This window comes from Leucoraja erinacea, chromosome 7 (assembly GCF_028641065.1).
Source record: "Leucoraja erinacea ecotype New England chromosome 7, Leri_hhj_1, whole genome shotgun sequence".
NCBI lineage: Eukaryota > Metazoa > Chordata > Chondrichthyes > Rajiformes > Rajidae > Leucoraja > Leucoraja erinaceus.
In genome coordinates this window covers 42,352,023-42,372,473 of record NC_073383.1, presented here as the reverse complement: position 1 = coordinate 42,372,473, position 20,451 = coordinate 42,352,023, and the positions used below count along the sequence as shown (strand labels likewise).

The following is a 20,451-nucleotide window of genomic DNA, read 5'->3' as shown; positions in this document are numbered from 1 at the left end:
ACAAGTAAAGACATTAATAGTAACAAAATCGAAATGATCAAACAATTGGACATTACAATCAATATTTACAAGCAATGAAAAGAACAAAAAGCAAATTTCCAATGTCCAACTCTGTGTCTGTACAAGCTCGAAAAGGAGTGAGTAGAAGAATAACTTATTAAATCTCACCCCTTTTCCCCAACACTTGATAAACAAGCTATTAAAAAATCTCCGCTTTCCGTTAGACAGTGGGGGTGGGACTGATGATCGAGGGCGCCGATTGGATGAGAGAGACATCGGTCAACAGGCAGTGTGGGGGGGGGGGGGGGGGGGGGGGGGGGGACCATGATGATTCAACGCGATGATTGGAGAAGGGAGGTGTTGGTCAGAGGCAGAAGTAGGGGCTGGGACTGAGGATAGGGGGTGGTGATTGGAGGAGGGAGACATCCTGGTGGAGCAAAGATCATAGAGCGGAGCATGAATCGGCCCGTTCGCGGGGCTTTTCATCGCACGGCCTGGCGCAGCTTAAAATCGGCTGCGTGATCTTCCACCACCCCGCGGTCAAATTGCTGCGTCGAGGCGATCGAGGCTCCCACCGAGTGATGAAAGGCTCCGCGAACGGGTCGATTGAAGCCCCACGATTCGGGGCGGACAAAGCTGCTGTTGCTGGAGTTTGGAGTCAGTCACCAACCAGGTCAGCTTCCGATGTTACAGTCCACAGGGCCCACGGCCGAAGCCCCGCGTGTGGGCACGCGCATGCCAGCGCACGGCCGCCAAGAAATTGTGTGCCCCCCCCATGTTTTGATATCGATTTCCGTGCCTGGGTATTTGGAGGAAGTGGGAATGGTTGAAGGAGAAGTTGTTAAGGGTAAGGGCCAGCTCTGCTAGGTGAAGGAGAGTGTTTGTTGATGGAAATTGGCTGGTTCTGTGGTCGAGGAAGGGGTTGGAGGTGTAGAGTGACTGAACATCTATAGTAAAGATGAGATAGTGGGGGCCTGGAAATCGGAAGTCATTGAAGACGACGGGCGCGTGAGGTGTCTTGGACATGGGTAGGGAGGGATTGGACATGCGATGGCCTGTACATTAGATATATGTTATCTTAGTTCTGCATCCTACACACTGGGAGCAATTTACAGAAGCCAATTAACTTACAAACCTGCACATGTTTGTAATGTGGGAAGAAACCAGAGCATCAATAAAAAATTCACGAGGTCACTGGGAGAAGGTACAATCTGCGTGCAGACATCAGCCATGGTCAAGATCAAACCCAGGTCTCTGGTGCTGTAAGGCAGCAACTCTACCGCTGCACTACTGTGCCCTCGAATCTTTTAAATGACTCCCATTTGGTAGTTTGTTGCTCTTAGGTGAGTGTGATAAATTAAAATATGGGTATGACTATTCAAAAGATTCACAATCAACATAGAATTTTTCACTTTAGATTCCAAAGATCCACATTTTCTAATCTTGCCTTATAGATTTCACAGTATTACTGCGACTGTAAACAAAGCAACTCAATTTTTTTTCCCCACAAAGCTGGATTAAACAAAAAGTAAAATGGTCTGCATGCTGTTTGCCACAGAATTGATGCTTCTAGTTGCGCCCTTGGTAGATTTGTCAAATCGAGGAAATTAAATGTTATAATGACCTACAGCTTCACACTAGAAATTTGTTGTGTTCAAGAGATGGCCAAAAGGCTTTACCAAAACCATTTGGGTTGGTTGTTATTATACTGGTGATTCTTTTTGGCAGAGAGATCGTGACTTGGAATTGGCTGCTCGTATCGGACAATCTTTACTGCAACGGAACAGAGTACTGTCTGAAAGAAATGATCTCTTGGAGGAACAGTTGGCACAGGCTTATGATCAAGTGAGTCGACATTTTCAACTGGTTTACTTTTCGCCGAGGAAAGCTGCCTTCCTTTTTCATCCAACCACTGTGACTCCAGTGATTCTATTTTTGCAAAGCCTGTGCTCTGTTTGGATGGCTGAAAAGAGTGGAAAGTTGATCTTAAATCCAACCCAATTCGTTCCATTTGCTATCATGGTATTAAGTTCCTATCCTGTGTGGAATTGCCACCAGGTTATCCTAAACTGCAGAATGCCTAGTCTCTTTTTCTCATGATTGCCTAGTTATCTTTTTCCGATCCTAATATTGGGGGAGTTTGCAGCGTAGTAAAGCAAATTCAATTCGTAATGTCGAGTCGAGAGTGTTTTATTGTCATGTTATGCCTCCACCAGAACAATGAAATTCCTTACTTGAGTTTTACATTGCAATAACACAACAATTATTCATTAAACAATAATACAATAAGAATAGAATAGAATAGAATAGTTTCTTTATTGTCATTGTAACATGAACCATGTACAACGAAATTTAAAAATGTTAGCCAGTCAGTGCACCATTCAAACATTTCTAAAAGCTAACGATACATACAAGATAAAATATTAAAAGATAAACAACTAAAATAAATATCATGAAAATAGCACGCATAAACACCCAACCCTCCATCCTTCTGTCGATTTCACAGTGTACCACAGTCCCTTAGTATGTATCGCCCCTGCGTTCCTTGGCGGCTACATTTAGTGCTTTTATAGCAGTGGGGTAAAAACTGTTTTTTAGTCTGTTCGTCCTTGTCCTTGTAGATCTGTACCGTCTGCCTGACGGCAACAGTTCAAACAGGGAGTGTCCGGGGTGGGAAATGTCCTTTATGATACTCTGGGATTTTTTGATGCAGCGGGAACTGTGTAAGTCCTCCAAGGTAAGGAGAGGGCAGCCGACAATCCTCTGGGCGTTGTCAATGGCCCTCTGGCACTGATAAATTGTCAATGATACGAGGTAACCAGATGATTATTGTGCAAACTCAAGTATCTTGTGCAACCTTATACAAGTAGTTCAGTGCTGATGCAGGATTATGGTTAAGGTTATGCCGTGTGATAGCCTGGTGGTTAATGGGAAGAAACTGTTCTTGAATCGAGAGGTAGCAGTTCTCCGGCAACTGGGTTGAGGAATAACTATTCGGAAAGAATGGATGCATTGTTTCTCCGTTGGTTGGTTCATCCTTATTCTGTGTTTTTACCGTTGCCCTTCACTCAGTCCATACTCTTTCCATCAGGTTAACCAACTGCAGCATGAGCTGTCAAAAAAGGATGAGCTCCTGCGAATTGTGGCCAGTGCTTCTGAGGAGAGTGAATCTGACTCCAGCTGCTCCACGCCCCTCCGCCATAATGAGTCCTTTTATTTGTCGCACAGTTTGATGCAGTTGGATGCATTGCAGAGTAAACTGCGAGAACTAGAGGATGAAAATCTCTCCCTCCGTTCTGAGGTATGTAATGGTGAGCATTCAAATTAATTGATGTACAGTGCCCTCCATAATGTTTTGGACAAAGACCCGTAATTTATTTATTTATTTTAAAAATCACATGTGGTTAAAGTGCACATTGTCAAATTTTAATAAAGGCCATTTTTCTACATTTTGGTTTCACCATGTAGAAATTACAGCAGTGTTTATTTTTTATCAATTACAAATCTCAAATTGTGGAGTACAGAGATAAATAAATAAATGATGGGTCTTTGTCCCAAACGTTATGGAGGGCACTGTAAGTATGCATAACCACAAGTCAAAAAAAGGGTCACTGCTATAGTTCACGTTATTCACTCTTTGATGAATGTACTGATGGGGATTGAGTGGTGGGAAGAGATCTGTGTGTAGCATAAACTTTGGCACAGACCGGTTGATTAAATGGCTTCTCCTTTGTGTTACTTAAGCATTTTAAATTCCGAGATGCCATTTTTTAATTGAATAATGATGTCATTTAAACCACATCTTGTCCTGAAATCTAAATGGGAACAATGGTGATTCTGCTGTAAAGCATTGCAATAATTGGAACACAATTATGGTTTCCCAATTTAACTCTGACATGAGGAAAATCAACTCATCAAAACTGAGACATAATTCCGTGCATGTCTTCTGTGTTGGTCATTTGTTTGGTTACTCCCTATGTAATGTTACATTAAACCAATGCTGGATAAATTACTCTGTTCTGAAGCACGTCTCTTCTTGACCATTCTCAGTCCAATAGGTTTACATAGTGAGGACAAGAACTTCAAAGTAGGCATACTTTGTGGAGGTTTCACAGTGGAGCAGTAAGATGGTGACAGACTGCAGATGCAGGAACCTTGACCAAAACCACCACAAAGTGCTGAAGGAATGGACATGTGACGTTTCGGGGCAGGACCATTCTTGAGTCTGAAGAAGGGTCTCGATCCGAACTGTCACCTGTCGGGTACAATGACCATCTTGCAGCAACATCACAAACACACAGAATAGGACAACACACAAAAAACATAAATTATATATAATTCTACAAGATGGTGAAAAGAAAAAGTCTGTAAAAATGACATTGTGCAAAATAAAAAACACAAATAGAAAACTATTCTTCTATTTCACTATCTATAGTTGAAGAGTAAACAAATGTAGTGGACTGTAATAAAGCTATGACTAGCAGAGGATTGTTTAACGTTGAATGGTAAGGGAAACTGAAGTAATGCAATCATTTGATTTGCAAGAACTGGTATACAGCCTTGAAAATACAATAGCATTTTTACTTGACTACGATTGCTTAACATTTCCTAACTTTTGTCTTGTGGAATTTGGATAAACAGTCATCGAGTTGAAATGTTAATTTTTGCCTTCATATATATGTTACCTGACCTGGTGAATGTTTGCAGCATTTTCAGATTTCAGCAGCTGGAATATTTCAATTTTCTAGTGTCAAAGTTTTGGATTTGATCAAATGTGTGATGTGGTTATATTTACATGATAAAATCAAATTGTGGCCTATTCCAAATAGCACATTTAGATCAGCATAGTTGATATCAGATCTGTCTGATATGTTGATGTGTCTTAGGTAAGCAACATGGTAAACAGTGCTTTAGATCAACAATTTGGGTGCCAGATAGTGCTAGAATCACTGTTTCTGCAATGTTATAGAAGACCGATTATAATGGCATTGATTTTCATGTGGATGCCAGATTAGAATGTGGTTAGCAGATCATGTAAGTATTAAACCCAGATTAAAATTATGATTGTCAAATAACAGTGTCCAGATTATTAGTCTGCATTAGCTGTTATACTAGCAAAAACTTGCAATTTAAAAAGAAAACCAAAAAAAAAACCTTGGTATGCCACATTTGAAGTATTGTGTGCATTTCTGGTTGCTGCATTGCCAGAAGAATGTGGAGGCTTTGGAGAGTCTGCAGGAGAGATTCATTAGGATGTTACCTGGATTGAAGAATATTAGCTATAAAGAGAGTTTAGACAAACTTGGGTTGTTTTCTCTGGAGCATTGGAGGCGGGGGGCCGACATGATGGATGTACAAAAAAATATTGAGAGGCATAGAAGGGCAGATGGTATCTTTTCCCAGGGTATTAATGTCAAATAATAAAGAGCATAGTTTTAGGATGAGAGGAGGAACATTTTAAGAGATTTATGGGGCAAGTGTTTTTAAACACAGATTGTTAGATGCCTGAAATGTGCTGCCAGGGAAAGTTGTGGAATCCGAAATGATAGCAATGTTTAAGAGTTATTTATGTCGGGCAGGGAATGAAGGGATGTAGACAATGTGCAGGCAGATGGGATTAGTTTTAATCAATAGTCCTAAATAGACCATAGTCGGCACAGACATTGTGGGCTGAAGGCTGTTGCTGTCCTGTACTGTTATAGGTTTATGTAAGTTGGTGGCAATGCACAGGACGAAAGGGTGGCCATTTGATAGAGTTGACATAGATTAACAGGGTGAATATAAGGTAGCAATATCCTGTAATAATGATGTGGGTGCTTGTTAAAACCCGCTAAATTAACAGTTCCGGTACCAGAAATATAAGTGGTCGAAGTCTTAAAGCAGTAACAAAATTACACAACAATTTGGAACTGCGCTGTTGGTAGGTTGTGGCAGCCCATAGCAGCAGTGGGCGTACTTGTTCAGTTTTGTGCACTGTGAATTACGAGTATTTAAATTATTTTAAAATGAATTGCAATAGATTTAACTTGCTCTGCAGTGTATTTACAGAACCATTTTAAAGAAAATGTGAAGAGGAGAACTAAATAACAGGATTCGTGAAGCTTTCTTTGTTGAACTGGTGCAGACTCTTGTGCATGCTTGGTACTAGTGTGCGATTCCTTTGTGTAGATTGGTTATTGCATGTGAACCAATCAGAGTAACGTACTACCACTAACTCCACCCTATTGAACACTTCATATTAACACTCACTTCCTATATTACGTAGTCGCACTAGTGGTAGAGTGGAACTAACATGTATTGTACTGTGCCATAATGATTGATGGTTAAAGCTGACTTAAACACCAGACAGTGTCTGTACACTTGTTTACACTTTGTGTATATACTACTAATCTTGATAACTGGTTCAAGGTTGGTGATTGTTCAATATACCACCTCTTCTTTTTTAATGTTCTTGGAACTGGGCTTTATATCAAGTTATAAAACAATACCTGATTTCTGTGATTGATCAACATGTCAGTTTATTTCAAAAGTATTGTGAAATAAAAACGTATCAGATGATGCTAGATATAGATATAGATATAGATATGCCATTTATTGTCACTATACATGTACAGTGAAAATGAAAGCTGCTCGTACTCAGTGCATACATACAATTTAGTACAAAAAACAAGAAACAGAAAAAACAAAAAACAGAAGGGAGGGGGGGGGGGGGATGGGGGCGGGAATAGGTGCACAATTTCTGCGGCGCTACATACATATATACATATATACAGATGGAAGTCCGTGTTGGGCAGTGAAGTCAGTGCATGTGTGAATTAGAATTAATAGTAGTTATAATTCTCGGAAAGCAACTATTCCTGAGTCTATTTGTCCTGGATTTGATGCACCTATAGCGCCTTCCAGAGGGCAGCAGGTCGAACAGTCCAAACGCAGGATGGGAGCTGTCTTTGATGATCTTCTTTGCCCTGCTAAGGCAGCGGGAGGTGTAGATGTCCATCAGGGAGGGGAGAGGGCAGCCAATGATCCTCTGCGCTGTCCTAGTTACCCTCTGAAGCCTCTCCCTGTCTGCCATGGTGCAGCTGCCATACCATGCTGTAATGCAGTATGTCAGCAGGTTCTCGATGGACGAGCGGTAGAAGGTCAGCAGCAGGTTAGAGTCCAGGTTGTGCTTCCTGAGGACCCTCAGGAAGTGCAGCCGCTGCTGAGCCTTCTTGATGACCGCTGTCGTGTTGTCCGTCCAGGAGATATCAGCAGCGATATGGACGCCGAGAAACCGGAAGGTGTTGACCCTCTCCACACATTCGCCGTTGATGTGTAGGGGGGGGGGGGGCTAAGTCGGTGCTGTGCCTCCTGAAGTCGACAATGAGCTCTTTTGTTTTCCTGGTGTTCAGAGCTAGATTGTTTTCTGAGCACCAGGTTGTCAACTTCAGGACTTCCTCTCTGTAGGCTGCCTCGTCTCCCTTTGAAATAAGTCCGACCACAGTAGTGTCGTCAGCAAATTTGACGATGCGGTTGTTGTTGTGGGCCGGACTACAGTCGTAGGTGTAGAGACAGTATAAGAGGGGGCTTAGCACACAGCCCTGTGGGGAACCGGTACTCAACCTGCGAGTGGAGGAGAGGTGGGGGCCGAGTCTCACAGTCTGGGGCCGGTTGGTGAGGAAATCCTTTATCCAAGCACATGTGAGAGTGGGGAGGCCGAGAGTGACCAGTTTACCAATGAGAATGTCCGGAATGATTGTATTAAAGGCTGAACTAAAATCCACAAAGAGCATCCGGACGTAGCTCTGCCCCTGCTTCGGATGGCTCAGCACAGAGTGGAGAGCTACGGTAATGGCGTCTTCTATGGATCCCTATGCTATCTATAGGGATAAAGAAATAGTTCAACATTTCGGGTTAATGTCCTTTTATCGAAGCTCAAAGGATGGGCGAAGAGTAGGTGAAAATAGGAAAGCAGAATCATTACCTGAAATTATTAAAAGCTTTTTAAAAGATTCAGATATTTTTTAAATTTATGCTAAACTTTAATAGAATATATTGGAAATCGATTGCACAGTGTGTGGAGAGAGACAAGGAATTAAAATGACAAGCATCCAGGAACGAGGTCAGCTCACAGACCAAATCTAGTTACATGAAGCCATCCATAGTCTGCATTCAGGCTTCCTAGTTGACAGACAGCATCATGAGCAGTGAATGCTGTACCATGAATTGGAAGCGTAATTTTGTTAAGCAAAATGCAGCTACCAGAAATCAGAAATAGAAACCCAAAATGCCAGGAATACTCAGCCGGGTAGGCAAAGTCAGAACTAGCAAAAAATGTCAACAAGCTTGATTTTGTAGCGAAAGGGTGGGGGTAGGAGGGGGGATGGGGGTGTGGAAAGATCAAAGGAAAAGTTTGTATTGGGGTAATCCACTGATGATACGGATTGGTGCCAGCTGAGAGAGCTTTGTAATTATTGTCTTGTATATTCAGTATCACAGCCTCCATATCCAAATAGTTATTTCTAGCAATTCATAACCTTCTCAATGAAGAAATCTCTCTTCTGATCTAACCTACACATATGCCTATCCTCTAGGCTATATTTAAAGAATCTAATCATTCATTAGCTATCTCAATTACTTTCTGCATATTGGTGCTCTGCTTAGTGACACCATGTAGAGTGCTGATCTGTTATAGCATTATATATTCGTGTCTGCGTGCACACAAATACTCACCTTGCCTTAAATTATTCCACTGCTGAGAGTCTGGGGTGATCTCTGCCCTCCATTGGCATTCCTGCAGCAAAGAACCTTGGCTCAGTAAGGAGAGGTCCTGTGAAGGCAGATACTGGACAATATACTTCCTGTCGCAAATGCAGTTCTCGAGAATTAATCTGCCACAGGTTTGCTGTTTTATGCAGATCCCATGGATGATTGGTGAGAGGAATTGGGAAGAACCACACTAGAGAACATGAGAGGAGAGGTTTGCTTTTACAGTGTCAGTGTTAATTTATTTTTATTTTTATTTTTTGCAAGAATGAAGTAGGAGATTTATTTGCAAACATTGCTTTGTCCACCCATCTGCTAATCAACCCCCTCACCTATATCCACCTATCACTTGCCTGGGTTTGTTCGGCCCCCACTTCTCTAACAGCTTCTTTTTTTTCTCCCTCTCCCTCTCCCTGTGTGTGTTTGTCTCTCTGTCTCTCTGTCTCTCTGTCTCTCTGTCTCTCTGTCTCTCTGTCTCTCTGTCTCTCTCTGTCTCTCTCCCCCTCCCTCCCCACCTCCCCGAACCTCCCTCCCTCTCCATCCCTCTCCCTCTCTGTCCCTCTCTCTGTCTCTCCTCCCCCACAATCTGTCTGAAAATGGGTCCCGGCCTGAAACATGGCCTATCCATGTTTTCCAGAGATGCTGCCTGACTTGCTGAGTGACTCCGGCACTTTGTGTGCTTTTGTTCAAGATTCGGGCATCTGCAGTTCCTTGTGTCTGCAAAATAATTTTTAGCTGTTTTATGGGTACTTCGTTCATTCTTCTGTGGCTTGCCAATCTCTAGGTGCTAGTAAACCCTCACTGAATTGTTTCCCTGCATGTATGTTCTCTTAAATACAAACCATCTTGCACCAAATCAGGTGCAGCATGTGGGCGAAAATACTAAATGTTCTTGCTTAGCCTCTGCCTCCTTCATTCTAAAGGCTTGTCACCTGAAGACTGAAACTATCAACTATGAAGAGAAGGAACAGCAGCTGGTCAATGACTGCGTGAAGGAGTTGAGTAAGTACAATTAAAAGGTTGTCTTCAATACAGCATTTTCCATAACCCTAGTATGTACCAAAGTATTTAAGAGCCCTTTGAAAGTGCCTTGAAGTGTAATCATTGATACTTCCCCACCACGACTAATTTTGTGCATCCACCCAAGCGTGCAGATAAGGCTTTGACATTCCAGAGTGCCCAGTATTCTATTTACACCACGTTCTGTTCGACCTTGTGCCGAAATCCATTGACTATATAGATAGCTCAGTTGCAGTCAACTGTGTGCACTACATCCAAATGAGAAGCATTTCTTCAGTGAATAAAATGATTGTTCTTTCTTTACTGCATTATATTTGAGTAGGTAAACAAAGGGTCATTGAATTCTAAAGAAGCTGTTCCTTAAAAGTAGGCCAATGGTTTTATAAATTATTAAACACTATTTTGGAGCTCATCCAATCTGACCACAGGCATAGAAATTAGTGTTGCAAATTGTCACACAATTAAGTAATTTCGATTCGAAGGTTTCCCAAATATGTCTGTAATGGAAAATTTCCGACACTTCCAGTGTCCTCCTTTCTGTTGCCATTACTACACGGGTAAGTAGGAGTAATCTTACAGTACAAATAGTACAGATCTTCCAGTCGTTATTTCCAGTTTAATTGGTTGTTTATTGAAGTAGATGTACAAACAAATTCTGCCTACAAGTTGTGGCTGGCTGTTCTCCCCGCTCTGGTGAGAACTGTATGTTCTCCCTCCCTGTGCCTGGTCTACCACTCCCTGTCCACTATGCCCATTTTTTATATATATATATATATATATATATATATATATATATATATATATATATTATATATATATACGCCACTCTGTGCATCTCATGACTTCCCCCAAGTGTCCCAAATAATACTGCAAGGTATATCTGGACAAAATGATATAATATGCCAACAGTAGCTAGCCTAAACATAAATGACTCCTACACACCGGCCCCTAATTGTTCTATGTGTATAACAAAACAATTACCAATAAGCATTAAAAGGAGCTATAAAAACTTTACACATTTAAAAACAAATGGTATATATATCGGGATTTAAATGGTATTGGCATTTAATCTTCGTTAGTAAGTCTTCAATCTTCTTCTCTTCCTTCTTATCCTTTTTGAATCTTTGAGAGATGACTGCGCTTTCTGCATCGAAAAGATCTTCAGGACATCAAACATTGTCTGCGGAGTGTTGCTTTAAAGACTTGCACCTTTTCCTTTAGCATGGCAGGATCGTTTTCTAAGCTACTCATAGCAGTCTGAATCTCTCCTTTCTATTTCAAGTCAACTGTAAAAGTGTTGTCCGTACTTTAAGAAACCAAGCGACAGCAGTCTTCAGATTCCTCCATGATGAGAAATAGGTGATCAGAGAATTTGTGAGGTTCAATGGATCCTTGACAATGATGTTCATTGTGATATCTTGCTTGATTTCTGGATCATTAGCAGAGATGACAGATTCCGAGTTAAGCATTGGCCATTCTTTGTCTGACTTACAGAGAAACTCTGGTCCATTGATACATCTCTTACAGCTTAAGAAGTGGTTTGCTGTTAGTCCTCTAGAGGCTTCATCTGCAGGATTTTCCATTGTGCGAATATATCTCCATTATAATACATCAGTAGCATGCCTTACAAAATAGATCCTGTTTGCTACAAATGTTTGGAAGCATTTGGTTTTGTTGTTGATGTACTTAAGCACTGTGGTCTATTGGTCCAATAGATGAATTTGTCCAGCTGAAGCTATAATTCCTTTCACAGCATTGTCAACTCTGACAGCAAGGACTGTAGCTGTAAGCTCCATTCTGGGAATCGTCATTTGATTTAATGGTGTCACTCTGGGTTTTCCCATTATGAATGCAACATGCTTCATTTGAAGTTCAAATGACAATAAATAATTGTATTGTATTGTAAGTGAAGCTGGAGTAACTCAGCGGGACAGGCAGCATCTTTGGAGATTACACAAAAAAGCTGGAGAAACTCAGCGGGTGCAGCAGCATCTATGGAGCGAAGGAAATAGGCAACGTTTCGGGCCGAAACCCTTCTTCAGACTTTGGAGAGAAGGAGTGGGTAATATTTCGGGTCGAGTTCCGGAAGTGGCGGCTCTGTTGAACGGCTGCCGCTCGCCTGCAGCCCGTCTGTTTTTACTTTTTTGTGTTTTTTTTTTGTCTTGTTTAGTTAAATTTTTGGTTATTAGGTTGTGTTATGTGTGGGAGGGGGCTGAAACAGGGCTCTCTGTCTCTCCCTTCGGAGGAATGCGACTTTTTCTTGTTGTATCCCCCTTCTCTGCCTCCGTCTGCGCTGAGGCCTAATGGCGGAGCTGGCGGCTTCCAACCTGCGACCGAACTTGAGGCTCTGAAGGTAGAACCAGCCAGGACTCACCAACGCGAGGCTGGCCAAATTCGGAGCTGTGGCGGCGTTCGGGCGCTCCAGTGGCAGCGGCACGACTCGGCGCTCCGGTGAGGGCGGCCCGGTGCGGGGCTGGGACGGTGCTGGCTGAGACACTTTGGTGGCAGCGGCACGACTCGGCACTCCGTTGAGGGCGGCCCGGCGTGGGGCTGAGACGCTCCGGTGGCAGCGGCACGACTCGAGGCTGGGATGGCGCTCCCGTGAGGGCGGCCTGTCTTGGGGCTGGGACGGCGCTCCGGTGGCTGAGGCGGCCCTTGGAGGCTGAGGTGGTGCTCCGGTGGCTGTGGCGCGGGGCTGAGACGGTGCTCCGGTAGCTGAGGCGGCATTCTGGCGGCGGCGACCTGAATCCGGGGCTCGGCCGCGGGCCAGTGCACGACATCGTCGGGAGCTCACAGGTCACAGGCTGGCGCCTGTTCTCCGGAGCTCCCGCGGCAACAGCTGCGTCCGCTGGACTGGAGGGCGGCAGCTTCGACCACCCCGGGCCGCGGAGCTTGAACAGGCCCGTTCGCGGAGCTCGGTGAGCAGCGGGACTGACTTACCATCGCCCGGTGGGGTATCGCCTCAGCGCAGTGGGAGAAGAGGAGGGAAGAGACAGTAACCCTAAGGTTTTTGCGTCCATCACAGTGAGGAGGTGCCTGGTGAATTCACTGTGGTGGATGTTAATTTGTATTTATTGTGTGTTTTGTTGTTTACATTACATGTATGGCTGCAGGCAACGACATTTTGTTCAGACCGAAAGGTCTGAATGACAAATAAAGGATCTAAGAGACCAGTCTTCAGACTGAGATTCGGGGAGAGTGGGGAATAGGAATCTGAGGAGTAATGTTTCTCACACAAATGGTGGTAGGTGTATGGAATGAGCTGCTGCTGCAGGAGGTAGTCGAGGCAGGTAATATCACAGCAGAATGCATCTGTGCCAGCACTTCACTGACATTCAAAAGGGTTTAATGGTCTCAGCATGCAGATCCCTCCCACAAAGCTGCCGATAAACTCATTACCGGATGTCTATGTTTCTATGCACATCTTTGTTATCATCTTCCAGTCTAAGATATGAAACTGCACCGTAGCCACTTTCGCTGGTGTCTGAAAAGTGGTGCAGATGTGCATATCTGATCTGACCAAAGTTTGTGGGCTTCATGCACTGGTCCACTTTAAATTCCACCATCTTGTTGAGATCTGCTAACCATCCTGCCCATCGCTGAGAGAAGGTTTGTGGTATGTTCTCATCCCATCCGAGTCTTTTCTTACAGAGCTCCTGCATAATCTGCTTGGCTGGCAGAGTAAATGGTGCTATAAATCCTAAAGGATCATATATAGAGCCAATCACGGACAAGATGCCCTGTCTTGTGTATGGTCATTCCTGTGCAGCAATTCTGAACTTGAACACATCTGTTTCAACGCACCATTGCATTCCCAGTGCTCTTTCCATTGGCAGATTGTCGTTGTCTAAGTCCTTGGTTCTGTTTTCTGGTGGAATGGATGCCAATACAGCACGGCTGTTGCTGATCCACGTTGACTGCATGAATCCTCCCATTTGGCAGAGGGAAGTCAGGTCTCATGCCATTTGAGCTGCTTCCTGTTCTGAAGGCATGGATTTTAAACAATCATCTACATAGAAGTTGTTCTTTACTGTGTTTGTCACCTATGCTGGAAAGTGAGCTTTGTTGTCTTCAGCAGTCTTATTAATGCAAAATTTGCACAACTTGGTGATGCCATGGCTCCAAAAAGATGAACCTTCATCCGGTCTTCAATAAGATCTTGTTGCACATCACCCTCGGGTCACCACAGGAATAGCAGATAGTCAATATGCTTTTCTGATCCCTTAACCTGATGAAACGTTGCTTTGATGACAGCCATCAAAGCAATCGGTTCTTGTCTGAATCTGATGAGAACTCCAATAAGTGAGTTGGTAAGGTCTGGACCTTGCAGCAGTGGGCAGTTATGTGATGTTCCTTTGAAGACTGCTCCACAGTCAAAGACCACCCTTCAGGTTCCTTTCCTTGAGTGATACACCCCATGGTGTGGGATGTACCAGAACTCTCCATCACTTTGATTCAGCTGGTCCACTAGTACCATTTCAGCATAACCATTGTCAATCATTTCTGTGATGAAGGATGTATATTCATCATGACATTTCTTATTCTTGCCAAACCTGCGTTTCAGGCTCTGGTTGAGCTGCTCTGCAATGCAACGGTTATTTGGCATGCTGACGCTTTTTTGTTTGAAAGGTAAATCTAAATAGTGTCCATCTGTCATCTTTGCTGAGCGATTCATAATATCCAAGAATTTTACCTCTTCTCTGGACATTTCTTATTTCCTATCTGGTTCTTTCACTGAAGTCGTGATTGTATTGGTTGACCAATAGCTCCTCTGGGTTTACAATGGATATTCGGTCGACAGCAGCAGCAGGGCAGCCATTTTCATCCATTCTTTCGTTGTCTCTTCTCAGGGGACCATAGATGACCCACCCCAGTACGGTCCTCACGGCGTATGGTCCATCCCCTTGGCTGTTGACCAGGTTCCAATACCTTTGAAGCATTTGCCCCAATGAGTAGGTCAATGCCAGAGTCTATTTCAGGAATCTTGATATCCTTCAAGTGAAGCCATTGTATCAGGTTGATTTGGAATGGCGCCGTCAGGCTTGTGAAATAAAACAATCCGTGTTCCCACAAGTTTTCACAAGCTCCAGTTTCACTCATAGAGCTAGTTCTCACTTAAATGTAATGGCAAATTTCCGACCCTTCCAGTGTCCTCCTTTCCGTTGTTATTACTACACAGGTAAGTAGGAGTGATCTTACGCAGACCAAATAAAACAAATCTTCCTGTCGTTATTTCCAGTTGTTGTTGGTTGTTTGTTGAAGTAGTCGTACAACAAAGAGATGAACGTACCAGGTTTTCCTCATTCTGTATACAAGTTGTAGCTGGCTGTTCTCCCCGGCCTTGTGATAACTGTATGTTCTCCCTCCCTGTGCCTGGTCTGCCACTCCCTGTCCCCTTTACCCATATATATATATATATATATATACGCCACTCTGTGCATCTAATGAACGTCCCCAAGTGTTCAAAGTAATATTGTAAGATATATCTAGACAAAATAATATAATGTGCCAACAGTAGCTAGCCTAAGCATAAATGGCTCCTACAATGTCTATGCTCTGTATCAATTCTTGGAGGAAATATCAGCAGTTTTATTCTGAGCAGTTCCCGGTGAACCCGAAGGTAAGGGTTGACCCATTTAGTTTCCCTTGAAATTGTATGAAACAATTGTATTTTTATGTCAGGGCTGTAGCTAACAGGGCCAGTTTATATCAGCCATTGGATATTGTGTAGGAAGGAACTGCAGATGCTGGTTTAAACATAAGAAAGACACAAAATGCTGGAATAACTCAGCAGGACAGCCAGCATCGCTGGAGAGAAGGAATGGGTGATGCATCGGGTTGAGACCGTTCTTCAGATATTCAGCCATTTGATATTTCTCTTGGGAGTGTGGTGATGGATTGCATGCCATCTTGAATTACTGTAATCCATGTACTGTACTGTACTGTACTATAGTGCCGTGAGGTGGTCCAGTAATATGATACAGCATTAAGGAAAAATGGATTATGTCCAAGTATTTATATTTGAGTTACTGGGGAATTCGGGATACTTTAATGTTCCTTGACCTTGTCGTGCTGCATGGTAGGGGTGATTTTTTGGAAAACCCTAACTTAATATGCACAGTTACAGCACAATTCCCGTAAAATCGAATGACACATCTGTATTAGCAGCTTTTAACTCTTTAATTCATCTTGCCCTTGTATTTATGTTTTTTAAGGGGAAGCAAACGTACACATTTCTAACCTGGCAGATGATCTTTCCAGAAAGAATGATGACATTGCTCGACACCAGGAGGAGATTACCCATCTACTCAGTCAAATTGTAGAACTTCAACTTAAAGTCAAAGAGGCAAGTGTGAAAATCACATGAATAGAATCCCTATTATCAAGCTTGGAGCAAGGCTGGCATTTAAGCTTGACCACCTTCAGGTTATGTTTATCTTAATAGTAAATGATTGGTATTTATATTTCTTTTCTTAGTGTGCCATTGAGAAAGAAGAACTGAAGCAACATTTACAGGCATCTAAAGATGCCCAGAGACAGCTTACAGCAGAGGTAAGTACTTTGCCTGTGCAGGAATTAATGTTGTTGTAATAGGTTTCATATATCAGCTGCTCCATTTTTGAATGATGTCTATTTAATGTCTATGGACATTTTTTATGATTCTGCATAAGCTGGATTGCACAGCTAAGTGCATTGAGGTCTTCTATCCAGGCTGGATTGCAGGTATCCATGGACGTGCCATGATGCAAAAAAAATTGAGTTCAATTTAGATGCATTTCTAATTGTATTCCGTTCAGTTTTAAATCACTCCATATTGCCAAATGGAGAAGCAGAGAAGGTGGTAAAACATTTGTTAGAGATATTAGTGATGGTGCCGATAACAGCCTTGCTGTAGAAAAATTAAATTTGAAGGAGTTGACAAAACATTTGTGGGAATTTAGAACTAAAGGTCATGAAAATTAATATTCTGGATCATTGGCTTAATCTAGAGATTTTTGTGACTGCAGAGTTTATATATGGAGTAGTTGATATTTAAATACATTTAAAGGAAGGCTACTTTGTTGAAGAAAAGAATAGAAGAATATGTTAACAGGGAAGATGAGGTAGGGTTTAGCATTGTGGGCAATTCATAAAAGGATGTTTTTTATCCCAACAATTGGTTATCATGACACCAGCTGGTAACTAGTCAAGCCACCAGCTCTGCATGTATCGAGCGATGGTAGCCTATACCGGTACTTCACACTCAATGTATTCCCATGAGCGAATGGGCTAACGGAATCAGCACTAAAAAAGAGCATGATATTCAGAAAGATGTTACTGATGATGGTGCTGTGCCAGTACCTGGCATGAACCTCTGCTCTCCCTGAACTTGGCATGAATTCAGCAGTGAATTGCCCCATGGCCGTGTTTGCACTGCCCTCTCCATCCTAGCGGTTTTATGGTAACAGAACCACTGAGAAGGTGAGGTAGCAGCTCCCATAACATCCACCATTCAGGAGAGGGAGACTATAGGATCCGGGAGGTGTGTGAATTATAAGAATAGGCTGGAATGTTTTCTTCCTGCAGCATAGAACGCTGAGGGGTGACCTTTGAAGCTTATAAAACCATCAAGATAAGAGGGATGGTCAGTTCTTTCCCAAGGTAAGAGAGTCACATCTTGAGAACAGATGCAGTGGAGACAGGGAAACTGAGAAAAAAAGATGGTGTCCTTAAAAGAGACAGGCCTTTATTTTTATTACAGATTCCAGTCACTTGTGTGTACATGTGTAGAAATATGTTAGAGGGATACTGGACTAGCTCAGACAGACTTGGTTGGCATGAGTTGTATAATTCGATGACTCAACACATGAAATAGGTGCTGGCAGTTCCCATAAATGGCCCTGGTATCCCCTAGTTTTGAATCTCCTATGTGGAGAGGCTGCCTAATGTTGAGTGAGCCGGGAGGTCAGCGTGGCTGCTCAGCACTGACAACCAGGACCTGGCTGTATTCAGCGAGCATGGTGGTGGTGGAAAGTTTTCAGACTGGAAACTTGTGACTAGTGATGTGTCTTGGGGATCAGTGCGGGGCCCATCGCTGTTTTAAGATTTAATAGGAATCTGAGGGGCAACTTTTTCACGCACAGGGTGTTGGAATATGCAACCAGCTGCCTGAGGAAGCAATTTAGGCATGTGCAATAACTACATTTAAAAGATATTTAGATACGCAAATGGATAGGAAAGATTTAGATAGATATGGGACAAATATGATTAAATGTGACTCGCTTAGATGGGGCATCTTGTTTGTGTTACGAGTTGGGCCGAAGGGCCTATTTTCATACTGTATGACTGACTCATTTCCTTTAAGGAATCATAACCTTTTAGATTCTCAAGTCCTATTTCAACTGCCTTGAATTCTGGCTGTGCATCTTAAGGAGAATTTATAAACAATGACTATGTTGTAGAATGACTCTATGCTAATATACCATGGTTGCTTACTGCTTTACTCTACCCCACTAACTTGCTTCAGTTGTCAAATAAAGAAGCTGGACTATAACCTACATCATATATCAGTGATGTAAAGCACAAGATACCAAACCCTGTTAGTTTTCAAATGTAAGCACGAGCATGTAATGGAAAAGAGGTGTGCAGTATGTTAACCAATGTGCTAATTTCATAGCTTAATCAGTGGAATTTTTTTTATTCTGTTGGTTTTTAACCATAGTTATTTTCTTTGCAGCTGTTGGAAGTACAGGATCATAATGCTGAGTGTTTGGGAATGTTACATGAATCTCAGGAGGAAGTAAAAGAATTGCGGAACAAATCAACATCATGCTCACTTAACAGACCACAATCCTGCAGTATGTTCCCTATGGTATGGAGACTTGATATCTAATCCTCCTGTTTTCCGTGTGTGTTAAATCCCATTGTTTCACACCCCAACACAGAAGAACATTTAGCAAGAGAGCTGCATAAGCTGCTTACAACTTTCACACAGCACTGTTATAGCAATTAGCCCTGCATATATGTTTCTCTTCTCTCAATATCCCTTCCATTTGCTTTTAATGTAGAAGGAGACTATTCAGTCCATCGAGTCGTACCAGCTGCCAGGCAATTCCAACAATCCAACGCCATAAATTCTTTCCCAGTTGCCTATTCTCCCTCATATCCATCAACTATCCCCAATTATTCTGTCTCTCACCTACACACCACGGGTAATTTAGAATGGCCAATTAACCTATGAACAAGCAGGTCTCAGACTGTGGGAGGAAACTAAAGTGCTTGGAGGAAACCCACAGGGAGACAAAAAATAAACTCCACACTGACAGCACCCAGGCCGCTGGGCTGTGAGTCAGCAGCTTTACCAGCTGCATGCATCACTGTCACCTTTCTTATTGTGAAAGATTTGCCTCAGAGAGGGGACAGTGGAGATTTGCCATTGCAGCTTTAACTTAGTTGGACCCAGTGGTAGAAATTTTCACACTTCATTTTAAAGAGACAGTGCAATCCCAATAATTTTGGCAAACACAAATAAAACCATGAATCATCAAGCCAGTAACATTTTACCAAATTACTTGCAATTGCCACGGTCCACCTTTTTGGATCATCCCTACCATTATTAATCTAGCCAAGTGTTGGACAAGTTTGTAGAATATTAATATTGTTATTGGCCTAGTTGTATTAATATTGATAATTGACCAGTGTGCATATTTACAATTTCTTACAAATATTTGCAATTTATGTGTGTTTGAAAAGTGATCATAAAATGATATCTTGTAGAATTCATTGGCTGCTGAGATTGAGGGAAGTATGCGCAGAGAGCTAAACCTGGAAGAGTCGCCCGTTCAAGATCAAAGGTAAATGGAATTTCTATTGCTGCTCTGAGCACGTTTTCAAGCTACTATTTCTGGGGGGGGAAATCCTTTCTGGACAAAGCAATTCATCCTTCAAATTAGAGGGAAAGATTTGTCCTTGCATCTTAACTCCAGAGCATCCATAAGAAATGAGGTTTGGCCTTTGACCCTGCTCTGCTTTTCACTAAGGTACACAAAAAAGCTGGAGAAACTCAGCGGGTGCAGCAGCATCTATGGAGCGAAGGAAATAGGCAATGTTTCGGGCCAAAACCCTTCTTCAGACTGCTTTACACTAAGATTGGCTGATTGTATCTTACTTGGGTCCATATCTCTTGTTATCTTTGCATAACAAATATTATGGAATTTTGATCTGTAGTCCAATTGAATTTGGGAATGAGCGTTCTAAATTACCATTTTCTTTCCAGTGAAGAAATGCTTTCTGACATGACCTGTCCAATTTTAACATTAAAATTGGTTGCCCGTTTCTTCCTCATTTCCACACCCAGTAATTGCTGTCTTTCCAATACATTGATGTATTCCTTTTTTTATTACTCTAGGAGCCAACGCAGACGAGTTTTCCAGACAGTCAGAAGTATCAATGAAACCATACAATCACACATGCCAGCTTCTCCTTTGGGATCTATTCCAGGATCTGGTTGCTCATCTGTTATCATGACCATGAAACCAACTGATTCAAAAACGACAAATAGCTCAGCTGATGAAGCTGGTTCCCATCGGTGAGTAATAAGATGTTAATAAATTGCTTTCTCAATACTAATGGTCAAGGTTAATAGACAGGATAGATAAATGAGAGATATGTAAGAGGAATATTTTTACTATCCTGTTTCAACGTTGC

At 42.4% G+C, this 20,451-nt stretch overlaps 1 protein-coding gene across 1 annotated transcript in view; it reads left to right on the top strand.

Moving 5' to 3' along the window:
• Nucleotides 1–20,451, top strand: part of trak2 (trafficking protein, kinesin binding 2) — a 65,464-nt gene that overhangs the window by 28,931 nt on the left and 16,082 nt on the right. Inside the window, exons 5-12 of the mRNA XM_055638363.1 lie at nucleotides 1,729–1,845; nucleotides 3,092–3,301; nucleotides 9,669–9,747; nucleotides 15,981–16,111; nucleotides 16,243–16,317; nucleotides 18,482–18,616; nucleotides 19,522–19,598; nucleotides 20,153–20,332. Coding sequence (XP_055494338.1) covers nucleotides 1,729–1,845; nucleotides 3,092–3,301; nucleotides 9,669–9,747; nucleotides 15,981–16,111; nucleotides 16,243–16,317; nucleotides 18,482–18,616; nucleotides 19,522–19,598; nucleotides 20,153–20,332 — 1,004 coding nt within the window. The remainder of the gene's footprint in view (nucleotides 1–1,728; nucleotides 1,846–3,091; nucleotides 3,302–9,668; nucleotides 9,748–15,980; nucleotides 16,112–16,242; nucleotides 16,318–18,481; nucleotides 18,617–19,521; nucleotides 19,599–20,152; nucleotides 20,333–20,451) is intronic.